The sequence below is a fragment of the Brachyistius frenatus genome, unplaced genomic scaffold (assembly GCF_029030835.1).
Source record: "Brachyistius frenatus isolate BFR_SWC_R1_liver_20210118 unplaced genomic scaffold, ASM2903083v1 Contig_11, whole genome shotgun sequence".
NCBI classification, from domain to species: Eukaryota; Metazoa; Chordata; class Actinopteri; family Embiotocidae; genus Brachyistius; species Brachyistius frenatus.
In genome coordinates, this window is record NW_027210610.1 from 6,612,458 (window position 1) to 6,637,170 (window position 24,713).

The 24,713-nt window shown below is 39.6% G+C and overlaps 1 protein-coding gene across 2 annotated transcripts; it reads right to left on the reverse strand.

The window, feature by feature from the left end:
• Window positions 1–272: 272 nt before the first annotated feature.
• LOC138617108 (catechol O-methyltransferase domain-containing protein 1-like) lies at window positions 273–6,660 on the reverse strand. Of its 2 annotated transcripts, none has more exons than XM_069691827.1 (7): window positions 6,522–6,660; window positions 4,433–4,557; window positions 4,245–4,350; window positions 3,441–3,559; window positions 2,434–2,488; window positions 628–761; window positions 273–539 (listed from the first exon to the last, which is right to left on the reverse strand). In XM_069691827.1, the coding sequence occupies exons 2-7, from the start codon at window positions 4,535–4,537 to the stop codon at window positions 387–389; spliced, it is 672 nt and encodes a 223-aa protein (XP_069547928.1). In that variant the 5' UTR covers window positions 4,538–4,557; window positions 6,522–6,660; the 3' UTR covers window positions 273–386. The 2 variants fall into 2 exon arrangements, with proteins under 2 accessions (XP_069547928.1, XP_069547927.1); XM_069691826.1 differs by lacking the exon at window positions 6,522–6,660 and adding an exon at window positions 5,938–6,089.
• Between the last annotated feature and the right edge of the window lie 18,053 nt (window positions 6,661–24,713).

Genomic DNA, 24,713 nt, shown 5'->3' on the forward strand with positions numbered 1-24,713 from the left:
TAGGCTGCATGGTGAATTGTGTGAAGTCAGTGATGACATGAAAAGAAAACAAAATAGCATGTGCTGTGTTGTTGTTTTATTTTTTTTTTATTTTTTTTAATATCAAATACCTTTACCGTATCATTCAAATGTTGCACTTAGTTTGAATGCTGTAAAAAATCGTGTTATCAAACTTTCTGAGGTCATATCATTGACCTTGACGTTCCATAAAGTATGATATTGTGTAATCACTTTAACCTGTAGTTACATGAGCCCAGACAGCATTACACAGGTTTGTTTTTTTTTTTTTTAGCTACCATCACATATCACCTCTAACAGTTCAGACAACTTTAAAGTGAAAAACACTGTTGCTTTACAGAACTTATGCACTATGCAGACATGTGTCCCTACAGTTTGACAGCCAGGGTGAGCCCATCTCCCACTGTGAGCATGCTCAGAGTGATTCGAATATCTTTGTGCAACTTCTTGTTCAGCTTGTCGATGGCCACAGTGTCCTCGTCACCTGGGGCCGGATTCAGCACCTTCCCACCCCACAGCACCTGCGGCACCAGAAAAACGGTTGGTCGGAGGATTTGCAACTTGAAATGACTTGACGCAAGAACTCGAGACATTTTTTTCCCCCCTTACATTGTCGATAGCAATGACGCCTCCCTTTCTCAGAAGCTGCAGAGCCTTTTCGTAATAATTGTCGTAGTTCACTTTGTCTGCGTCAATAAAGACGAAGTCAAATGTTTCAGCCTGGCCAGAAGACAAGAGGTCATCTGAAAGAAAGGAAAATGATAAGTCGGCGGTTAGTTGATTTAACAGTTGGGTGAAGCAACGACTGAGTAAACGAGGCAAAAACCTAGGAAATGACCGAATGCTATGCAAAATCACCGGAGGGCTTTTAATTTGAAAATCATGCGGGAAGTCAGCCGACCAACCGTGACTCCCCCATCAGTCAAGTCACGTAGCTTTCAGCCGACCCAACGGTGTAACTTTGATCCCTCATTGAGCACCAAGTGGTGCGCGGGCCCCTATTGTTCTACAAACGATTATTAGGGCCCGATAACGGATTGGAGGCGAAGGCCGTATTGTTCATCAAGGAATGATTATTAGGGGCTGGAGCGCTGACTGGTGCGGAGAAAAGATCAAATTTCTTTCGTGTTTAGCTCTGGCTCAGTGTGGCTCCAGAATGGCACAGTGGCTGGTAACAGATAGACCAAAAATCTTTGGCATCATTTTTGTTGGGAAAAATATTCAATAACCCGAGTCTTAAGGCCTTCACACGGCGGCAGCGCGGGCGAATGAATGACACAAAAATGCAAAATACTCGCTTATCAATATTTTGCATTAAACCTACGTATACTGGTTAGCAATGTAAACCTGGGACAGTTGTTCCAAAAAAAAAAAGGTTTGAATAGTAGTGGTGTGCCGATCAATATGGAAATATTGATACTTCCGGTTCCAAACGTTTCTATTCAAATATTGATTTTCTGATTGATATTTAAAGTCAGTAATTTTGAGTAAATGTATATATATATTATATATATATATAATATATATAATATATAAATATATAATTATTAATTTTTAAAAAATCATCAAAAAAAAAACCACGCTATCACCAGACTCAGTCAAAACATCAGACTTAAGAACTACTTTTCCTTCCGCCTGCCGGAGACGTACGAAATACGGCTGTGGACAGACGTGCGCGTAAAAAAAAACAAACAACAACAACAACCCACACATGGCGTCTTCCGCGTTCGCTCACCTGGGGAAACATTTTCGAAAAATGGCGCTCAAAAACGCTCCCGCATATTCGACTAGCTTTGACCAAATTCACACCGAGGTTCGCGCAGGCAGGAAAAGACACCGGCGGGACAACTGGAATCAAGGTACCAAAACGTATGCATGCACTTTTAATGATGAGAAATAATTGTTTGTTATAGCCTATGTGGGCTTAGTTTTTTTTTTTTTTTTTTTTTTTTTTTTTTAATGCAAATGGAGCAGGTTAAATCTTTACAGTCGACCGCCTGGTCACTAATTTGTAAAATATTAGGTTAATATCAGGGACTGTGTAACTGCAGGTGGATCTTACTTTACATCTGTGATTATTTTGTCTGTCAGAATACATAGTTGTTATTTCTATATTTTGTGTGTACAAAAGTTAGTAATCCTCTTCCTGACTTTAAAAAAAAAAAAAAAAAAATGACCTGAAGCAGACGTGAGATTTTCTAAATTGAATTGCCACATTAGTATCAGACTTACGGTAGTATTGCTTTGATCTCCTGCCTGGTCAAAGTGCAGTTTGATTTAGTGATTTTTTTAAAATTTATTTTAGGAATCTGTCCTTTTTGGACTTCAAACATTTGCATCAGATAAACTACATGTCTCTTGTGAAATTCACAACAATAAGTTAAAAAGAAAAAGAAAAGAGATGTGTTACTGTACCCAGAGTTTTCAATGCTGGCTGAATGCGTAGATCAATTTTTTGCTCGACTCCAGCCTGTAACCAAAAAAGACACGAATATTTTCAAGAGTGCAGAAAGTAAGTTGCCTGAGAACAGATGAGAAACAATGTGTTGCAGTGTATTAGGATGTCTTTTGCGGGTGTTTCGGCATGCACGGTTATATTTATCCTGTTATTCATTTTGGCACGATGTGGACATATTGTGTACATAAGACCCAGTTTTGCTCTTGTCTGGATTATGGTGAATCAAAACAAGATCTAGTGATATCAGCCTGGAAACACTGACTTTAGATTTGTTTTTATTGCTTATGACCAATGACAATAAACTTTAACATCGTGAAATTTAAGTTCAGAGGCCACTCCTGATGCAAATCATTTCTAAAATTAGTTTTCCAATCATGCCTTTTGTGCTTGCTTTTCTTCACATTATTGAATAATCGCACTCCCACAGGGCATCTGATGGTTACACTCATCGGCCAATCCAATCAGTCCTTTGCTCGATCAGTCATAAAACCGTAAATAAAAAAACTTTTAAAAGTCAAATTTTTTTTTTTTAACTGCTATTGAACTTTAAAATACTTTTTTTTTTTTTTTTCTTGATAAATGACTTGAGTCATGAATTGAATATCCAAATTCTTGTGGATCAATTTTCTATCAATCAATTACGAATTGTTCAATTCGTCTTTTTCTTGTTAAAAGACATTAGTTCATCAGTGTTGCTGCGTCCTGTGGCAGACTGAGACACACAAAAGACTCGCAGACTCAAGACGTCTGCCAGCTCTCCATGCAGGTGCAATGATGTCAAGCAGAACTACGCAAAGACTATTACCTGTGCTTTGTGATAATCCTCTGCACTGATCGGCACTTTGCAATATGAGAATAATACAACAATATTACACACCACATTTGAACCCGACTATATCGCACGCAGTCTTTTTTTTTTTTCTTTTCTTTTTACATTAAAACGAAACCTAGATGTCAATTGTACCTCTTTCCAGAAGGGCTTGCCGATGTTGGGGTAGTCTTCCCGGATATCACATGCCACGATAACGCCATCTTCAGGCAAGGCCAGTGCAATGTTCAGTGTGTTGTAGCCCGTGTAAACTCCTGCAAGTGCAACGAGAAGGCATTCAAAGCAGCATCGTGCACCGCAGTAGAAAGAGCAAAACGGCAACATTTTAATACAGAGAGAGAACAAAGTAACTTTCTGCTTTTGCGGCGCGTGTTTATTTATGCTTCGTGCACTTGAGTTACCGGGTAAACCGTCTGCTTCCTGCAGTGATCGGATTTATTTCGGGTTATTTATTTATTTTTTTTTTTTAATGAAAAACCTGGTTTCTGTAACCGAGGGGAATAAGAGGAAGTCCAAATTGATTTTTTTTTATTTAGAAAGCGCAAATGTGGCTCGACTGCTTTTATTTGAATTCTTTCTCGTGTTTGACCCAATTTCACCAGCTACATTTCTCCTGAGGAAACCCAATCGCCGGTTATCGTGTACACGCATGCTGTCAAAGTCAAAACGCTCTGCCAAAAAGACAACCGGGAAGCGGGTACTGATCGGAGTTGAGGAGCGAGGTCTACCGTGCGATCGCTGCACGGCAAAAGTACATCTTACAGCAATCAGGTTACTGCAGTGCATATAGATGCGATTTCCCGTGCAACACGATTTCTCCAGTAACCTGGTTTGTTGTGTGCATGCAAGCGTCTGAAGAAGGAGGACGGTGGAATCTCACTCGTGACAGATGTGCACGTTTCAGTGGCTCGGCGTGACGTCGAGTCAAGGCTGCCTTACCGATCTCCAACGCCTTCTTGGTTTGTATCAGCCTCGCCAAATTGGCCATGAACTGCGCCTGCTCACAGGCGACCATCATGATGTTCCAGGAGTCCTCCATTGTTTTCTGAAATTACACAGTGAAGCCCGATTACGTCTCATGACACGGAGAGCTCTGCTGTGTCGTCCGGACACCGAGACCTTCTTACCAGTCTGAGGTTTTTCAGGGCCGGATGCTCTCTCATGGAATGAGTGAGGACATACTGCATAAGTGGGTTGTCCTGTCCCCCGCTGTGACTTTTGATGATGCTCATTCTGGTCGATTTCTTCTTTCCTGAGGGGGGGGGGGGGGGCAAACACGAACCACGAAACCGTTAGAGCACGATGATGTCAGGGGACCTACCAGCCAGCTTATACATTTTTCAGGAAACCAAAGTCTGATGCAATTATTTGATTTAGATTAGATCAAACCTAAATTATCTCTGGGGAAATGACATTATTACAAACAGCAGCAACAAATCCACAAAGAACTGAATACTGGAAATTGTAGGACAATATGGTTTGACATCTTGACTGAATGATGACTTAGACTGACGTGACACTGCTTCAGTAACTCAATCCGTGCAGCACTTGAACTTCTTTTCTACAGATTTGCAGTCATTCATTCACCATTACAAGCAAAGTAAATGAATAAATAGAGGACGACGCTGCGAACTTTATGTGTTACGTTATACTTTCTCTGATGTGAATAAGAGGACTGGCATGATGACCGTGTGTACTTTAAAAAAAAAAAAAAAAAATCCATTTAAAAAAAAACAACCCCCAAAAAACAAACATCATTCATGCCAATAGATTCCATGTAATCCTGTGGTATTGCTTAACTGGTTTACGATGTGATCTCAGCTAAAAGATTTAGGTCACAAAATGCGGCATTTGTTTCCATAAGCCTCAATGCGCGCCCTTTCAGTCACAATCGCCAATTCATTGCTCACTTCATTCTTAACCACCAAATTTGAAGGTTAACGTAAAAAGAAAAAGAAAGGCTTAACTAAATCTAACAATGTGATCATGTTAAGCTGTCACATGAAGCTACTGAATTCCCCCCGCTGTGGGATTAATAAAGTCAAATCTAAATCCAAATCTTAATACCTGGATGAATCAACTCGGGGCTTCTCATTCCCCCCCCCCCCCCCCCCCCACAGAGATCTTCTATGACCTTGTGATGCCATTTTCCAAGAGGAATCGATTGGTCATTAGGCAGCGATGTTATGTATTTTTGATCTGTTATGGTGGGGGGGGGGGGGGGGAGACATAGCCAGCTTTAGAGCAGATTAGGTCTGCAAGCATAAACTGAAGTGTCCTCTCTAACTGCGAATCCTGCTTCTGCAGCACAGACCTCACACCATGCAGCTCAAACCTGGCACGGATTTCAATTTAAAGAGTTGAAAGGCAGTTTTAAAACCCTGGATGACATTGAAACTTTTATTCTTCACGTGAAAACAGAAACACACACACACACACACACACACACACACACACACACACACACAAAAGAGACTCTGCCTTCCTCCCTGCAGATCCCAGTCAACATAAAACAACATATCTGGATTAAACAAACGAGGCTCATGACACTGATCTGCACCCTGCTCGGTCTTGACGGGTTACTATGTAGCTCACTTGTACATTTGACGTCTTTTAAAGTCTCCGCTCTTACCGAGGAAATATCCGGTGACAAAAACAACCCCAAGTGCCACGGTGCCCACCAGCGCTTCTTTAGAAACGTTACGAAAAGACATGATTTAAAAAAAATAAAAAAAATAAAAATACAAGTCCAATATCACGCGATTATAAACCGGGCCACCGAAAGCTCTTCCGCGTTGGCTTGAACGCTTGTACCGTAATGCTGCGAGTAACCGCGGCGGTGACAAGAAAGCGAGACGAGCCGCCGGGTGAGAAGGAGAGACTCGGGTTGCGTTTGGAGAGGCTCGGGTTGCGTTTGGAGAGGCTCGGGTTGCGTTTGGAGAGGCTCGGGTTGCGTTTGGAGAGGCTCGCCATGTTAAACAGTTCCCCCCTCTGCTGTTATCGCGTAACTGTCATTGCCGGGAGGGCGTGGAGCAATAACGAAAAAAAAAAAAAAAAAAAAAACGAAGACCAATCTCTCAACGGGAAAACGGGCTAAAAGAAGAAAAAAAAAAAAAAAACACGAAAAAGTCGAACCCAAACCCAGTTTCTCCTCGTGAAAGATACGACGCGGAGAAATCATGACATGAAGCAGCAAACGTGAAACATACGACTCACCACGAAGACGCCTTCACCAGATTTGGCTGAGACAGCGACTGGATGAATTCCTGCTTAAATCGAGCCTTAAAAAAAAATAAAATCATATTCAGTCATGTGTAGATGATGACGGTCATATGACCCGCTGCAGCTCTCACGATAGGACTCTGAAACAAACGCCCACCGTCTCGACTACGTGTGCGCAATCACACGGCCGGTTTTGTTTGTTGAAAGAGGTCAAGAGAAATGAGATCGCTCCAAAGAGGAAACTGAACGGTGGGAAAGTACCAATACCACCGCGCGGTTATTACACACACACACACACACACACACACACACACACACACACACACACACACACACACACACACACACACACACACACACACACACACACAAAAACCCAAAAAGTCCTGCATTTCATGTTTAGTTAATTAAACATGCAAAAAAAAACAAAAAAACAAATTCAGCTAAATATTCTTGACTGTAACTCTACATTATGGTGGCATTACTGTAAATATTCTTGCACATTTAACTCCGTTTTTCCTTTTTATTTCTTGCTTTTTTTTAGCGGTACTTTATTGTATAGTTTCATTCCAGTGTAATTTACAATATTGAATTATTTGTTTATATTTTCAGTGTGTGTTGGATGAAGGGGGCTACAACTGCACTCCATTGTGCAATATATCTTGTGCATAGTTCAGCCTTGAATCTCGAATGGATTATTATTACAAATGCCTTTTTTTTTTTTGCTGCAACAGTTAAGGTTATTAATTGATCTCAAATTTAAATTAGTTGGCAACTATTTTTGATAAAATGAATATTGAAAATGGAAATAGTTGTTACAGTAGGAGCCAAGAACAACAGATACAAAATTTGCCTCAAGGGTAAACTCGGGCTACTTTACAGTCATTTTTCTGTTCTGATCAATGAACATATTAAATAGATTAAAAAAAAAAAAAAAATACCTCAATAGTATTTATATGAAAATTTAAAGATGCCAGATTAATTGGAGTAAAAAAAAAAACCAAACAATATCTCCATCTGCAGTGTTGTCAAATAGAAGTAAAAACTTTTGTTAAAATGGAAATACTCAAAAGACAATATTTCAAAATTGTACTGGAGTACAAGGAATACAATTTTGAGTACAACCTAAGTCAATTTCTGTGGCTGTGAAACCTCTAACACAGGCTCCCTGCTGGGTAACAAATGATATATATATATATACACTTGACGAAAAGCAGAAATGTCAAAGATTGTTTTGTATGTATTACTGAAAACTGTGTTGATAGTTAGTCAAAGTTTTAACGTCATGTGTGAGGAGAAATATACATCCAAAGATGATGTCTTGTATGAAATATAAGCAAATGTACCACAGGAAGCTGAAGGAGAACATGTAATACACGCGTTGATGCACAGAAGGGCAGCGTTGTCATAGCAATGAAATTCAGCTGTGCCGTTGTCACACATTTTGGTTTTGTCTCCACTAAAAAAAAAAACCAATAGTAATAATTGTAGGTTTTCTGAGTAATTACCAGCCAACACTGTGCCCATTTGAAATATTTTTTGACGGTTTGGGCCGTCCACATGTGATGTAGCCACACGTGGATTATATGGTTGATCTTTAATACATGACTTGTTCTGTCTTAATACGTTAATCATCTTACATCACACTGGTTTGATCCCAGTGCCAGTGCGGACAGAGGAAAAAGCAGCATGACTTAAAGTGAACTTTAAACTAGAGACCAGGTGATCGTGGCCATTTTTTTTTTTAAACTAGGTTTTTTTTGTTTGTCCAATTATTACTGTTTAGCTTTTGCTTAGTTATCTGCCATCAAGAGCCATTTAAAAGCCACAGCTGTGAGTAACATTGTATTCTCGTAATTTTTTTGTGAATCACACGTGACTCGTTATATTGTGTCAGAGGGCAAAAACTGTTTCTAGTGCTGACTCTGATCTTAGGAAAGATAATATAAATCTTTACACCAGTTTGACACTGAGCTTTTCTTTAATAAAAAAAAAAACAAAAACTGATTTGAGAGTAAATTCAAACAAAAGAACTCTGATCATTTTAACTGGATTTATTTTGTTTTGTTAATTGTAAAACAAAACAAAACAAAAAACTAGACCATAAATAATTGTATTAGTAATGAAAATGCAATGTTGTCATGTAATAATGAAATTAGCAAAACAAATGTTCCTTTTAAAATGTTTCTCTCATCTTAAAATTTGCACCCCCCCCCCCAAATATATAGATGTGATCCCATAATCACAGAAATAAATTATTCAAATGAACAATTATTTGTGTAGTTTGTGGGCAGTACACTTAACTTTAAATTGAATAATAAAAATCATGAATTTCAATTGTTGGAGCAGACGAATGACCATTTAGCAACATTTATAGCTGTAGTTTGTTTAATTTCTTTTCTGTGTTTCATACCAACATCATTTTAATCCTTCTGTAAAAAGTTTCACTGCTTTTAAGGTTGAATATTTTTGGGTTCTACTCCAAAAACAACCTCAACTGTGGATTTAATGTGGTGTGCACTATTCTGGTATCATATTTTCTTCTACTGGGGAAGTTGGGGAATATGCAAACTGAAATATATCCACTAGAGGGCGCAACTGAACAGGCTCTGCATTTCTTTGAGTGCTGCTTAAAAAAACCAGCATAAAACACTCATTATATTCTGACTTGGAAAATGTATCAAACACAAACAATGATAGTAAATCTCATGCACGTGGATGACGGTTATATAAAATGTTCCTTGTTGGCAATGACATTGCGTAGAGGGTTATGTTCTTTCTCACCGAGTGCAGTATTTGGAGCTGTTGCTGTTTTCTAAATTAAACTTTCATGTACCTGCTGTGTCTGATGGATAACTTGCTATCTGATGTCTCTGCTCTCTGATCTGCAGCTCCCGGGCAGATCTGGCCGCTGGCCTGCTCCCACCGCTGACTACTGACGGAGTCCGGACAGCAGGAGAGGACGGAGCACTCCTCCAGGAGGCTGGGACGCTTCCAGCTGGGCTGCTGAGGTGTGCAGCTCGCCTCGGGGTAAGCCTCTTGTGTGAGTAAACACCGTAACAATCAGGCAGAGAGACACACTTCCCGGGGCGGGGGATTTCCTGGGATGCCAGAACAATGTCCGACACTGTTGTGATGATTGAATTTTATAGGCTGGCTGAACTCGAGTCTCCTGTCATGGAGAAGAAATGTTTTACGATGTCGCGATGAATGATGTCCTCTGAAATGTGTAGGCCTTTGTCAGTGTGATGAGGCAATATTCCAGGAAGGTGACCAGAAAACTTTACGAGTCAATTATCTTTTTCTACATTCAAGGGACCTACTGTATCAAACGTCAACCGCGTTTCTGGTTACTACATTTTATTACTGAGCAAACATGCCCCACAAATTTGAAACCAGAGCTGGGCTGTGGTCCTCAGATCTCTCCCTCTCCCACACAATGAAATGTCATGTAAGTCCCCTCGTTTCAACTCTTGAATTTGACTTTGGCAGCAGTCTTTCTCTTTGACTGACAGATGAGCAAGCGATACAACTCCATCAAAAAGTGCAGCCTGACAGTCTGATTTGACAGCCCTCTTCAGACCAAATATACTCCTTGTTCCTGGCACTACATCAACTTGACAGGAAGAAAAGTGGTTAGAAAAAAAGAAAAAGATTGAGCTATCTATACTCTAATATACATTTCACAATGAAAGAATAAAAAAAGAAAAACCCGTCCAGTTAGTCTTCCCATTATGCTTCTATCTTTTTTCTTTTTTTGCCTGTTATGCAATACTTGGACCTGTCAGACAAACGCTAAAGTGGCTATAAAATGTCAAAAACAGTGAAGAATCAGACGAGCAGACTGAACTGACAGTTCAGTTTCACTTCAGCCTGACATCGTGTCCGTTTTGTGTGGGAGAGGAGGTCATTTTGTTTTGCCCTAACCGCTCGATAACGAGTCTCGTATCCGTCTTACCAACGTCATGCCTTGTCAATACAGAAGGTTCGGTAGCGATCCTGTAGGACGGGTTAGCTCGTGGTTTTTGTGCAGAAATATGCCAACAAGTGTTGTTATTTCTGGAAGTCACTTCAGCGACCTGTACAGCTGTGTCATCCATGCTTGACGGCGTTTTGTTGTTGTTGTTATGTTGATATTTTTCCGGCTCTGGCGCGGGGAGATAGATAATGTCCTCGTTCTCATTTTCCAAATTCAATTTGCTCTATTGCTTCACCAAACGGGGAATGCTGCCATCAGTTGTCGAACAAATTAGACATGTGGGCTATGTGGGCATGAGTTGAAGCGGTTAGTGGACAGGTTTGATGACGGTAAATTAATCAGCTACTTCTTGAATATTCATTAGATATGTTGAAGTGACAAAAATATCATGGGTCCTGCCTCTCGGATTTGGATATGTTCTAGTTTTCTTGGTCCTAGTTGACTGAGGGTCTTTGGACGTTTTGTCAGACTAAATAAGAAACAAAGATGACTGTCGGTGTTCTCTATTTTCCAGATCATTTTTTTTGTTGTTGTTGTTGTCCCTAATTTGAGTCAGTTGATATTTATTATTATTGATATTTTTGCTGACACCAAATCATAATCTGATTCTTGTATATTCCCGGTTAATACAGCTGCACAGTGCACACTTTAGTTAATTCGAATTTTGAAAATCAGTTCATTGCTCGACAACTGTAAAGCGTTAAGGAAAAAATGCTCTCATCCAAGCTGTTGCGTAACATAACCCCCCCCCCCCCCCCCAAAAAAAAACAAAACATTTTATTTATATTTTTTGACAATTAAACAAACAAAAATATATTTGTTTTATCGGTATTCCACTTGTTGCAGCACTTGTTTTCATGTCTTATAATGACAAAATATTACACAGAAAATAAATAGTTGTCTTTATTAATAGCTCTAATCAATTCCACTTCTAGTGCAGTATTGTAGTAAGAACATCTTCAAAAGGACAATTATAATCAAAGCTAAACTGTCACAGTTTCATTTTGACTTTCACAGTCGCAGCAGATAAAAATCACCGTCCAACTTTATCAGTTACCCGGGCGAATTGAATGTTCAGTTGAGTGCTTGTTTATTAGTTGCTGTATCAAGTGAGTCGTGTTGATCACACCTCTGTTACTGCTGCCCCACAAAATGAAATCAATTTGTCTTTTAAAATGGTCCGTTTAAAAATATTTCCACACCGTGCAAATGCAACGCGCTGCTATGCAACAGGCCACAGAACATTTCTGTATCCTGCCACAAACTGTGCTCTCTGTCAGTGACACCCACGCAGCAAGTTGATACAAAACAAAGGATCGGGCAAGATATCGCTTAATAAAGCCGATCAGTTTAAAAAAAAAATGCCTCGATTGGCCCTCGTATCGATCTTGGAGATCGGCTCTCGGCTACAGACCGAACGATGAATCCATTGAACCACTAAATAATGGATCTTTGTGTGGACAATACAGATTTTTTTATTTTTTATTTTTTAGCGAGGCCCAAGGTTTGGAAACATTCTCCAACCACGAGGGAAAAAAAAAAGCAAAAGCAACAATGTTTCATTGCCCTACTTGACTGTATATAGAATATATGATGTGAAGGATTTGGTTGAGATGATGCATTATGTAGTGCTCAAATCTTAACACACACAGACAACGTTTTCAAGCCCAAGACCTATGGGTAAACATGACCCTTTTAATAGCCATTAAATGACATCTTTTAGTCAATTATTAATCAATCTGAAATGTTTTCTGCCATTAGCAGAGGGCCGACATGAAGTTCGGATCTAGTCACTATAAATATTCTTGTGCTTGTGCTGTCATCACTCGAGTGTGTAAATCCTCATCATTGTGATATGCCCACATTCTGCTCCCCCATTTAGCTAATAAAATGCATGGACCTAAATGATTCATGGCAACCATTTACATAATTTATAATTAAATCACAACTCGATGGCTTGGAATTCATTAAAAGTGAAAGTGCATGTGCCACAATCGTGATATACTAATTAATATCTTTCGTTATCATTGGCACATTGCCCACTGGGCTGGGGTCTGGTTATGGGGCAGGAATAATACATTTGCAACAACAAATTATCTGTGCATTTAAGTGGGAATGTCCCGGAGTGATGGCCACAATATGCATTTGCCTTAAGTACTCAGTGGGGCAATGTGTTTTATCAGAGTTGTCACATGTTCTAACTAATCATTTTGAACACCTTAAAGATTTGGGCTAATGCATTTTCATCCTCTAGCTGCAGCGTAGGGCTGCAGGGCATCTTTAATCGAGCTGTACACTTTTCCCACAGTCCACAATTACAGTACGCCACGCGCCCTCTCTGTAACGCACTTCGACCTTTAAACAAATAGAATTGAAGGCAGCATTGCTAACAAAGATTTAAAATGCATTTCTCGCCTAATTGCTAAATTGGCTGTAGTGCTGAAATGTTCAGTCAGAATTAATGACCCTAGGTTTTGATAGTCATTTCTTTTTCATGCAGAAATACCCAAACATTTGCTTTTTCTGGCATCTAAAATGTAAGACTGCTATTGTTTGTTTTATATATATTTTGGCAAATTAATATATTTGGGTTTTGGACTGTTGGTCGATTTAAAAAGAAAAAAGAAAAAAGAAAAGTGGCTTGAATGCTTTTTTTTCTGTTATATTCTGACACTTGACTTTTTTTTTTTTTTTATAGATAGGCGATTCACCCAAATTCTCACTTACCACTAGTGTTGTATGTATCTAGCCATGCAGATTGTTCCGCATTTGCTCTTCAATGGAGAGTTAACAGTTGCCGTTATTAACCAAATTTGTTAGGAATAAAATGTACCTTTTAAAATTACAAGGGTTTAAAATTCAACAGTCAAATAAGTTCGAGACCCCGTTCAGCGTACCAGAGACAGTCTAAAATAACACAAACAAAAGAGAGCCAGGATTTCATGTGTCACAAATCTGAGCAACCAATCGCATCAACGATGGGTGGAGCGATGGTTGGACATAGAGTTTTTTTTTTTTTTTAGGTTTTTTTCGGGGATTAATCAAAACAGGAACTTCAAACATATTAAAACATGTAAAATACTGCAAATGATTTTAAAGAAAGCAAGACGATACAAATACAAATGTACCTTAACGTTTCGAAGGCTTTCAAGAGACGTAAGGTCCTGAGATATCCTTCTGGGATTTTTGCCTCCTCTATTATACAATAGAGGAGAATGCTATTTTGTTTAGGGCTGTCTGATTATTGAACACAGAAACGTCTCTTTTCGAGAACCACCGCCCTGATCATGCTTGATAAATCCTAGACATACAACAGTTCTCTTTGTGACTGTGAATAGTCCCGAAGAAAATTATTTTCACAGTGTTATATGGAAAATTCAGAGTAACCGAGACACTTTTTCGAGAAAGAGCCCAACCGATGCTGGATTTTTGGAGGCGATACTAATATTGGGGTGTAAATCAATTCTGATTGCGATATATCGACTGTTAATCTCTATATGTAGTATACAGTGTTTGAGATACTGAATTGGGGAAATGAAGGGATCGTTGTTTATTAACTTTTCAGAAATGTATTTTACAAACTAGTTCGTAAATTGTCGTGAAGATGACGCTTGAGTCCGGTTCTCTGCCACTGGACGCTACAGACACTGCTGAGACCGTTGTGAGCAGGTAAAGCGCGCTCTGCTGGACAAACTATGTGACGACACCATTTATACATTTCCCCAAGCATCTTTTTCTGCCTTTATGTTCTGTAGGGAAAAAAAAAAAAAAAGCTTTTAAATTGGCACGTATTGTTAAACAAATATGTGGATATTGATATATCTGCAATGACCAAGTATTAACTGATAATATCAGTTGTTGCTATTGACTTTTCAACTGTCAAACTTTCATTTTCCAGGATAGAACTGGAAATGTTACAGCAAATAAACCATTACTTCGGGAGGCCGGCAGTTGAAATTATAGCTGAGAGATTAAGCAATAAAAAAAAAACAATCTTTGTTGCAGTCTGTAACAATAGTACGTTGCCTGTGATTGATTTGACCTCAGAGAAACCTCCTCTTATTTACAAAAACAAACGGGTCAGGCTGGTGAACTCGTGTCACCGAGAACCTTTTTCCTCTTCACTCTTGAGCTCCGTGTGTTCTCGGTTAGTTCAGAACCAAAGATCCACTAACTCTCCCCACCAGTGGACAAACAAAGGGGTCCTCTTCACTAACGGTCCCTGAGGCTTCAACACTGCCTATTGATCTGCTGTCACCCAATTTCTCTGTGACTTATGCCCTGCTTAATTCCCATTACTGTGCACACTGAAGCCTTATCAGGGAGAACAATAGGCTTGTTGTCACTGAGGGCAAAAATATGAGCAGGCCTGCGACGGCGTGAGCGCAAACTCATGACTTCAACTCCCCGAGCCCTCCCGGTGACCTCTACGCTCATGTAGGCCAGTTTGAAACCCCGGCGTCGGAATACTAAACTCAATTCGGACCGTTTGCAGATGAATCAGAAAATTGGATCTCGCTCGTTTCATAAAAACGAGCCCCAAAAAACAGAGGGCCGTCTCTTTAGCCATAAAACTGTCGCTGTGATATGTGTCTTGCAATGATGATTCTCAGTTCCTGCGTGCCCCCTCTCCAGCTCTTCCACTCGCTAGCTGCTATCTCTTCCTTTCAATTATATGTTTCTCTGCTCTTTTAGACAAAGAGTAATAAAGCTATAAATCGTGTATCCAGCAGAAGGTATGGACATTCTGTCTCTGAACTGCTGTTGAAACTGCCATAAACCACCCACAAAGTCAAAGATAAGGATTTACAGTTATTTAACATCATCCTTGTCCCTTAAATCACACTGATAAGAGAATTAAGTGATGGCTATAGGTTCTTTGTCCTCTACCTATTGATTTTTTTTTTTTTTTTTTTTTTTTAACCGAGAGGGCCAGTGCAATGTTTTTTATTGAGCATCCTATTTGCTTTGAGCTTAAGAGTGGAAAGGCAGCTATTTGGTTTGTTTTATTGAACTCCAGAATCTGCACTGAATTAATTTATCTAATAACCGAGCCGTCTTCTTTTTTACATTCTGTCTGCAGTGGAAATGTTTTTAAATGTAGGATAACAAAACGTGACTGGGATCTTGCCCGGCGGAGGTAAATTACCCCCTCGTAAAGCCATTGGAGCAATTCCTTTGTATTGTTGAGGACAGCTCGATCTTTATGCTAACTGCTTTTTGGACTGCTACAATCATTATGCTCCTTTACATTCTTCAATGAAATAGAAATGATGGTTCCTTTTTTTAAATGTTTAAATTTTAGCTTCTCTCGACAAAACATATGACTTGATTTCCAGGAAGACATCCATCAATAACGGTAATTGATATAAATACCAAATGCACCAAATATTCTGCTTGTTAAAGCGGCCATTGTTTCACTAAAGCCGAAATATACGTCCCTCTTAGCGCATAATGTCCCAGTTTCAACAAAGACGTGTGTAGCTTTGCGGAAGTTAGTCACTCATTTCAGCATGAAAACACTTATGTCTGTGCCTCCGAGACGGCAACGCCACCGCCGTTCAAATTTAATGATTCAGTTGCTGTTTAGCTTCAAGTTCCTGACCCCGGAGCTATGATAAATGTCAAGCGCAACAATATCCCGCTAACTAGACATGCCACTGCCAACCAATCATCTTGTTATTGACTGAAAGCTGTAATGTGACTCCGAGTGCTATATAGCAGTGTATTTATCTGTTTAACCATGTGGGCCAGTTATTCAGTCACATTCAGTCTTCATTTTGCTCAGAGCGTTGTGAGTTTCTACTCCAGATCACACAACAGGCATTATGGCACTTCTCTCTCTCTCTCATATGGTCTTTCATTGACCGTGGAAATATCAGGTTGTAGGAACATTTTTTTTTTTTTTTTTTTTGTGAAGGAGTTCTTCCACATAAATTTATATTATTTTTCTACAACTTTTAAGGGTCTAATGATTGAGACGGTCACATGATGTGCAGGTTGGAAAGCCCCTTGAGGCAAATTTGTAACTTGTGATGTTGAGCTATAAAAATACAATTGACTTGACCCCATAATTGTTGAGGTTTATGCTTTGTTCTCTTCTCCTGGTGGATTTGTTCAACTATGAATTTGTACTAGTGGTTGTCTCAACAGTTTATCCGTCATTTTTGAATATATTTAAACTTCGGTAATTTTTCCAACTTGGTAAATCACGATGTTTTGACTTCTCTGCTTGTTTGATTACTTTAGTCTTCACACAGTCTGCAAAATGGCACCACGGACTGTTCAGGCGTTACAACTGATTCAGGTTGGTGGCGGGAGGTGTGCTGTGGGATAAAAAAGCTTGTCATATTTGGTTCGCTCCAAATACAATATCAAATAAAATGTATTTTGTTTTTAAATCAAGTCATAACTTTTACGAACAGAAGAGCGCGACATTAAGTTATGGAAAAATGCATGAGGGACTCTTAGACTGCGCTGAAATGAAGCGGGAGCACAGGTTCTCGGTAAATAACATAATCACTTCTTTTGTTCTGGCGGGGGGGGGGGGGGGGGGGGCTGGAGGTCCCGTTAGCAGATAGACTTGCACCAATGCTTTCATTCAGGCGTGCCACGGTTGTCTTCGACTGGCGTACTGGACCTTTTCTATTCACGGTAGCGATAAACAGTTTCTGTGAAACGGTCGCAACTTGGTCAGGTTTAGGTGTCAAAAGTAATTGGTAAAGGTTAATAAAAGGTCAGTACGTTGGTTACATAAGTTGTGTAACGGGACATAATGTAACTTAAATATGTTACGTAAGCTAACCTACATATAAATTAGAATGTGAGTTAGTTTTTACACAAGAACAACGGTCTACTATACCCTATGCCGACTTTCTACCTCTATATACGACACTCTATACATGACACTCTATACACTCTGTATACTACACAATATATTTCACTCTATATCCTACCCTCTATTTACGACACTCTATATACTACACTCTATATACTACATCATCTGACTTCCTCCTCTGCTCCAGTCTCATTTCCTACGCCCACTAGAGGTCGCAATAAATGTAAACACGGGTCATATTTGGCTGCTTGCACAGACGACCTGTACGGCCGTGGTTCAGGGGACGACAGTCCGTTTAAATTATTTTATTTATACAGTATTTTGGGAAAAGCAAACATATCAAACACAAACCAATTGATGTTCAAATGTTGAATTACAAAACTCTTCTCGTAAGTAACGTAGAAACTAACACCGATTTTGTTTGTCAATTTATTTGGGATCATTTATTAATCTTTGTGAAATGATCATATCATTGCAGTACTGCTCTACTGAAAGTCAATAAACTACAACCCAAAGAGAAAAGTTTGTCGTATAGAAATATGATCAACTCTATCAGCACTGACACACCCAGCTATGTGACAGGAGTTATTTCTGATAGTTTAGAGCTTCTGCGTGTGATGGCTTCCCTCTGCCATCCTGCTACCATATATCACTTCCCTATGTTTAGCCCAGTGGGGTTTTTATTTTGGCAGAGGGTCATTAGATTTTCTACAGAGACCACCCAGTTTGTTAGTCCAAGTTTAGTATCCAGAGGGCTTAACAGGTGACAAGATGTCGTTAAAATATGCTTCTTTTAAACAGCTGTCACACACAGAGGAGAAAATGTAAGAACTGGCTGTACTCAGACTTTTATTTTAATCAGCACATATTGTATTGATCTTAAATGCACCCTGTAAAAATCGAATCATTTTAGGCTACACTTTGACTTTTGGGAAACACTGGTTGACATGTTTCACCATTTCCTGACATTTATAGACCAAACAGCGTATTAATAAAGATATAGATAATAGACAGATAAATAAATAATGGTTAGTGAAAGCTACCTTGTTGCCATTTGTCATGATCGTGTCACAATAGCTGCTTTAAGTCGCCACGTACATTTTAGACGGTACATAATCAGACAAATTATAGTTAATATAGGGAACTCGATAAATCAGAATAGACAGTAACTGTTAGCTGCCGCCCTGTAGGCTGAGCCATCCATTGATAATCCTGAATCCGGTGAACTGACTGAGGGCTATTCATTGGTCCACCAACTGGCTAAAGCATATTCAAGATTTCCCGGAGATCATGTTCTTGTTTTGAGGCGGCCACATTTCAGCGTCCCACTTTGAGCTGACCGTGGCCACTGGTGGTGCTCTCCCTCATTAGTAAACTGAGGGAACAAAAGACTCAGAGAAGAGGATTCCAAAACCCACATAAATGCAGCCAAGCGGGAATTTAGCTCAAATGTAAAACTCCCAAACAAACGAGATTGGAAAAACTCTCCAGGGCGTCTTCTAAACTTTGCCGCTGTCATGAATCAAGAATATTACCACGCGAGTCCACACAGGACTTGGACAAACTGCTTCTTTAAGCATTTCTCCGGGAGGCATAAAAGTGTATTTATGGTCACTTCGGGCAGGTATAGAGGAAGATTGGCAAACATGAAAATCAAGTCCTCTCACGGGTGCCATTGAGCCATGCGCAGCTGTGTTAAATCATAGATGGAAAGAACAACAGTCTGGTGGCACAACAGTCCAGTCTGACAAAACACTGCCTTAGGCCTGCGTTTTACATTCTCTTCAAAGCCCTGTTATTGGAGTCAGTGTTTTGTCTTCATACCTGTTTTCAGCTGTGTAATGAACTTCATCTGTCTTATTGTGTACAGCAATGGAGCGCGGCAGTTTTAAAGTCCCAGTTTAGTGCATATTGCACAATGGTAAGATTTAAGGCCGCTGAAGATCCTGTTGCTGCACTTAGCTGATGTGGGATTGATTTCTTTTATGAATATATGAATCACCGGGGTCATTACTGAGCCGGACTCTTTCATTAAATTGAGCTATGTTCTCCTGCTTCAGTGCAAGAGCTTCTACGATCCCTCCAACAAGAATATACTGTACCTCCATGGGCTCTGGAAACAGCAACATGTAAAGTATAGCTTCATTTATCCCCCGAATGCAGAACATTGATCCTCCGCGGAGAAAATAGGTGACAACATACTCTTGGAGCCTTTTAAATAATTCAGATGCATGTGGAAGAACATTAAATATACTTATAAGTGGAGAAGCAAAATCTTGTTATTTGAATGTCAGGAGTGGTAGAAAATGTAATGATACACCTGTGCACTCGTATAAATGTTCCTTCGTGTTTTGCAAAACCCTTTTTAATTGGGAGGCTTATAACGGATCACCGTGAGAAGCTCCCGCTGAAATATTCCTCACGCACACATGGGCAGTATTGACTTTTCAAATAAAAAGACATTAATGTAGATAACGGCCATTTTTAATCCTCATTAGTCACCAGTAATCTAGAAACATAGGTGATATATTAAGAGTGGTGTTCGCAGCCAGTCATTAAAGGAGAAATAAAAGACAAAATAAATCCAATCTTGGAGCGCCTGCGATTAATCATGTTGGCCACTGCTAGCTGGCTGCTTAACAGTTTTATTGAGTCATTTATGCTGGTTTCCCTGATAATCCATTTATTCTGAATAATGCCTCCCTTCATGCTCAAAGTGCTGTGTTCAGGTGATACCGCTACAGACTGTATTTTTTTTTTTTTTTTTTCAAAACATCCCTTTCCCCTAGACAAACATATATTACGCAATTACATGTTATGGCTGACAGAAGAGAAGCAACAATTGCACATTATTCAGGGAAGCTTTTTAATGAAAGTGTTAATTAGGAATATTTTCAATTATTCCTTAAGGGGAACAAACCGAGATATTATCATGAATAATTTACTGCTGAGTATCTAATTAGACCAATTTTAATGTCATTTTCGCAGCGGAGAGCAGAGTGTTACTAAACAAAAGGAGAGAGGTTCACTGGCGTCCCTGAAATAGCACACCGGGTTCTGCATAATGTCATGCGACGTGAGACAATGGAGCGATAAGCAATGATTAAGACGTTCCGGTGTGTAACGCAAGGGAGGATCAGATGGGGTCGCCGTGGAACATAATCCCTCCATCCAGACTCCTGAAGTGGCTCCTCAAATCGTGCAGCCGCACCTCTCGGAGGTGACAAGACCGGAGCGCCAAGGCCCAGCCCCCCCCCCCCCCACCCCGACCCCAGCCGACCCCACCTGACCCCACACCACCACTCTGACAAGGTCCTGCTCAGTGTCCAGATACACGGGAAAACCGTTCAGACCGGTTTTTAGGAGGCGATTTCCTTTAGCAACATCTTCACGGCCGAGGGAAGACGGACCGCTCTAATTCGCTTCTTGAAGGTCCCAAATGTTCTAACTCCGCATTTCCATTACTTTTTCAGTATAAAGCGGGACGACGTGCTTTATCAATACTATAAAAGTGTTAAAAGGCTCTCTTCATGCAGAAATGCACACAGCCTTCATTCAGCAAATGCGGTGTTTAGACTTCCCTCATGTTTATGAGGTCACAAACTCGCGCTCACGTCGGGCGTTCGCCCTCAGCACAGCCCACTGTCTGATCTTTTATCTGGACGAAAACGCAGACAACACATCATTCCTTCACGGAGCCAGCAAGCTACGAGACTGAAGAAAAAAACCTGTATTGGCCCAGGTGTGTGTGTGTCATGCTGAAGAGCGCCTTAAAGACCTTGAGTTCTTGAAGGGGGGGGGGGGGAAAAAAAAAAAGAGAAGAATTTTAAAACTATATTAACGTAGTTTTTAAAGCCCAACTTTTTTTTTTTTTTTTTTTAACATAAAACATAAAAAAACAAATAAAACACCAGGAAAGTGTAAAGTATGGGACCTTTAATTGATGTGAAGAGCTGTTCTAATGCAATGCTCAAAGGAAAACATCTATAAAAATAAATAAATTGATAAAAACTACTTGTAGATGATGGTGAAGTGGCTCTAGGAATATTCCAGAGAAAATCTTGCTCCTTTTTGTGAAATTTAATTGGCAGACGCAAATAAACATGGTTTTTGATCGACATATTTAATTATCACTTGTAAGTACAAAACAGAAAGTTACATTGATTTTTCTATAGTATTGTACAAAAAAAATATATACTTTACTGTAGCATTAAAGTGGAGCCCAGCACTGGTGTAAAGATGAATGAGTAGGCATTTATTCTCTGAGTGGAACAAGATATAATTTGAGGCATACATGTACAGTATTAATTAAAACTCTAAAGTAATTTATTCCAGCACCAATTCAGCTTTTATGTAGTTTAATATTTGCGTAAAGAACAAGTTAGGATTTTTTTTTTTTTTACTAGTACAATTACATAAATATAAATCCTCCATCAGAAAAAAGAAAATAGTCAGTCAGTAAAATGTTTTTAGGAAAAGAGATAGGATCCTTTATTTACAAGTGGTCTCTAAGAATTGCTGACTGAACACATCAGAGCAACAACTGTTCATCAGCAGCGACTGGAGCAGGCAGCAGTGTAAATGTGTAGTTGTTTTAAGAGAAGTTGTTTGAAACGTATAATCTCTTTACTATGTTCAAATAAGAGTACAGTGTTAGGAGACACATGGCGAGTAAGTGCAGAAGTTCAGTTGTGCTGAAGATGAGATATTACATGTCCACATGTAGCGTCATTCCTCTGTCAATGGCCATTCAGTCGTTTTTTTTTGACTGAAATCTGTTTCCTACTTTTTGAAATATCTCAAGAATTGCAGGGTATTTAAACTCTTTCAGTTGGAAAAAAAAAAAAAGTCACAGCTGTTACTCTGCAAGCCAAACGTGAGCGGCCTGTTTCCGTTCAACATTAGTCGATGAGCCGTTGTGTATTTAGTAATGAAGATTTTTTTTTTTTTTTTTTTTTTTTGGAGTGTTCTCAGCAGCGTCTCCGGGGACTTTTTCCTTTTCTTTTCACAAGGTCTTTACCGAAAGCCTGAATCCTATCAAGTATCTTCCACAGCACCAGTCCTAGCACCTGACGACACGGTTCTGCAGGGAGTTACCGCTGTCACAATAAATCAGAAACAGACAGGATACAGTATAATCACGCCGGTGTCCCGTTTCGCTCAGCCTCTGCTGAACACTTCAGCACAATGTACGCTCGCATGCTGCCATACCCGCAGTGCTTGATGGTTGACTTGAGAGGAATAATCCATGGGAGATAACATACAAAGAGCTGTTGATGGTTTACGTTACAAATACACAATGATGTAGTGTGCTGCCAGTAGCTCCCTTTATTCTTAAACCTCCCTTGCTTTGATTGTAGATGGAATAAATGGGATGTCTTTGAGGAAAAATAAGCCCAGAAGGTCTGTTTTATATCCTAACATGTAGCTCATACCTTAGAACCAAGGCGTTAAAGACATGTGAAGATGTTTGAAAACAAAGTGAAGTCTATATTTCAAACCAAAGTAAATTGAGATGCCTGAACTATCAGAGCGGGGACCTGTGTGGCACATATATCTGAGCATCCCTCCCTTCATAAAGATGAATCATAGCGTCTAATTCTCACAAATTACCCAAACATTATGTAGTTCTCTCATTTCCAGCACTGTTTAATCTGTGTCTGGAGTATTCGCTGTCACTTCATGTTGCAAACACTCCTTTCACTCTGGCAGTTCATTGTCTTTTGATGGGCCATAAAAGGCTTTGTTTGATGGATGATAACTCGGGGCATCTCTCTTTGTTGTGGGATGTGACGACTGAGTGCATGCGAGATGTGAGGAGAAGATGCGGTGTGAATGGGAGATGTCATTGATGTCTTGCGCTGACACTGAGGCCGTAAGCACGAGCTTTGATCTCTGTGAGTGATTGCAAAGCAAACACAAATAAAAGATTCCAGTGGGTTACGGTTTCCAGTGAGGAAAGTTGAACTGTTTTTTTGGTTTTGTTTTAATACTCCAAGTGGTTTGTCTGTGATTGGCAACACATTTTTTTTTTTTTTTTTTTTTAGCAGCAGAAATGACCTGATCGGACCTCTGCAACAATATAAAAGCTGACAAATTGGAAAAGGTGTTTCTGGGAAGGTAGAGTGCACCGCAGCTTCTACCTGTATGCAAAACATGATTTATCAAGAGAAAAGACGGCTCATGTCATTGCCTTCTGATCCAGTCCAATAAATACTGAGTGCTCTATAGGCCCTGGAGTCCCCGCTGACCTCACAACATCTGCTCAGGCACTTACTACTTAATATATTAGCTGTGAGAACAGGGCAGGTGTTTCCAGCCAGAGAACATGAAAACCAGATTGTGCCTCCGGTTCGTGCAGTTTGAATTAAAATGAGTCACAACTAGCTTTTCTCATAAAATATAAAAACGCAAATAATGTTATAGCATAAAGGGCAGGTGGGAATATTTCAGAGATCTGCTTGATGGTGGCAAGAAAGCGAAACATATAATTGACTGCAGCTTGCAGGAGGAATCTATTGTGAAGTCAAGATTCCTGAGATAAATGTATATAAATCACTGTTATTAAAAAAAACAAAGGCTTCACTTTGCATGATGAATAGCTTTCCTGTATATTGCAGCCATTTGTTCCCGTAGTGCAGCACTCCGTGTCCACATGAGGCTCTTTGTGGTGTTTCTTTGACGTTTACTTAACCATCGGAGCATGACGTGCATCACGGCCTTTTTACATTATAGATCACAAACGGGACACTTTTAAAGGTGTAATCATGCCGGTACTTCTAGAGCTATAAGCTACATTTAGAGCTACCTATTACAAATTAACCCTCGTGTTGTCCTCGGGTCAAAATGACCCGCGGCTGTGTTCAACCAAGTTCTATTTTATTTCTATATTTTTTAATATTTTTTGGGATCATTGGTCATCATTCTTTAAAGAAACTCTCACAGCCTCCTTGTCACCAATGATCCCCCAAAAATATGAAAATAAAATAGGACTTGGTTGAACACAGCTGCGGGTCATTTTGACCCGAGGACAACACGAGGGTTAAAGGAATAGAATATTTATTGGCAGAATCCCTTGGGGCAGAGTTTAACCATAGTTACAAAATGATAAATAAGTGCCGTTACGTGACACACAGTCTGCTAATTACCTTTATTAATACTGAACTGGGGATATTGACTTGTCCTCTAAGAAAATGATTTGATCATTTTATAGGCAGTATCAGTGTTTCATTAGGCAGTTAAAGGGATGTTTAAGATCGGTCATTGTATCGTTTTGTTTTAGCAGTACATAGTAGATGTCTTAATGTGTCAAAAACTCAATCTTGATGATTATGACCTACCAAACAAACTGTTGTATCGAACCATCCAC

Bases quoted from the DNA above. Each gene is read 5' to 3' on its own strand.
- LOC138617108 (XM_069691826.1), bottom strand. From the start codon at position 6,019: ATGTCTTTTCGTAACGTTTCTAAAGAAGCGCTGGTGGGCACCGTGGCA. The intron at 3,560-4,244 runs GTAAGGCAGCCT...TTGCACTTGCAG, and splicing joins CAAGAAGGCGTTGGAGATCG to GAGTTTACACGGGCTACAAC. The intron at 762-2,433 runs GTACAGTAACAC...CCTTTCTTTCAG, and splicing joins GCCAGCATTGAAAACTCTGG to ATGACCTCTTGTCTTCTGGC.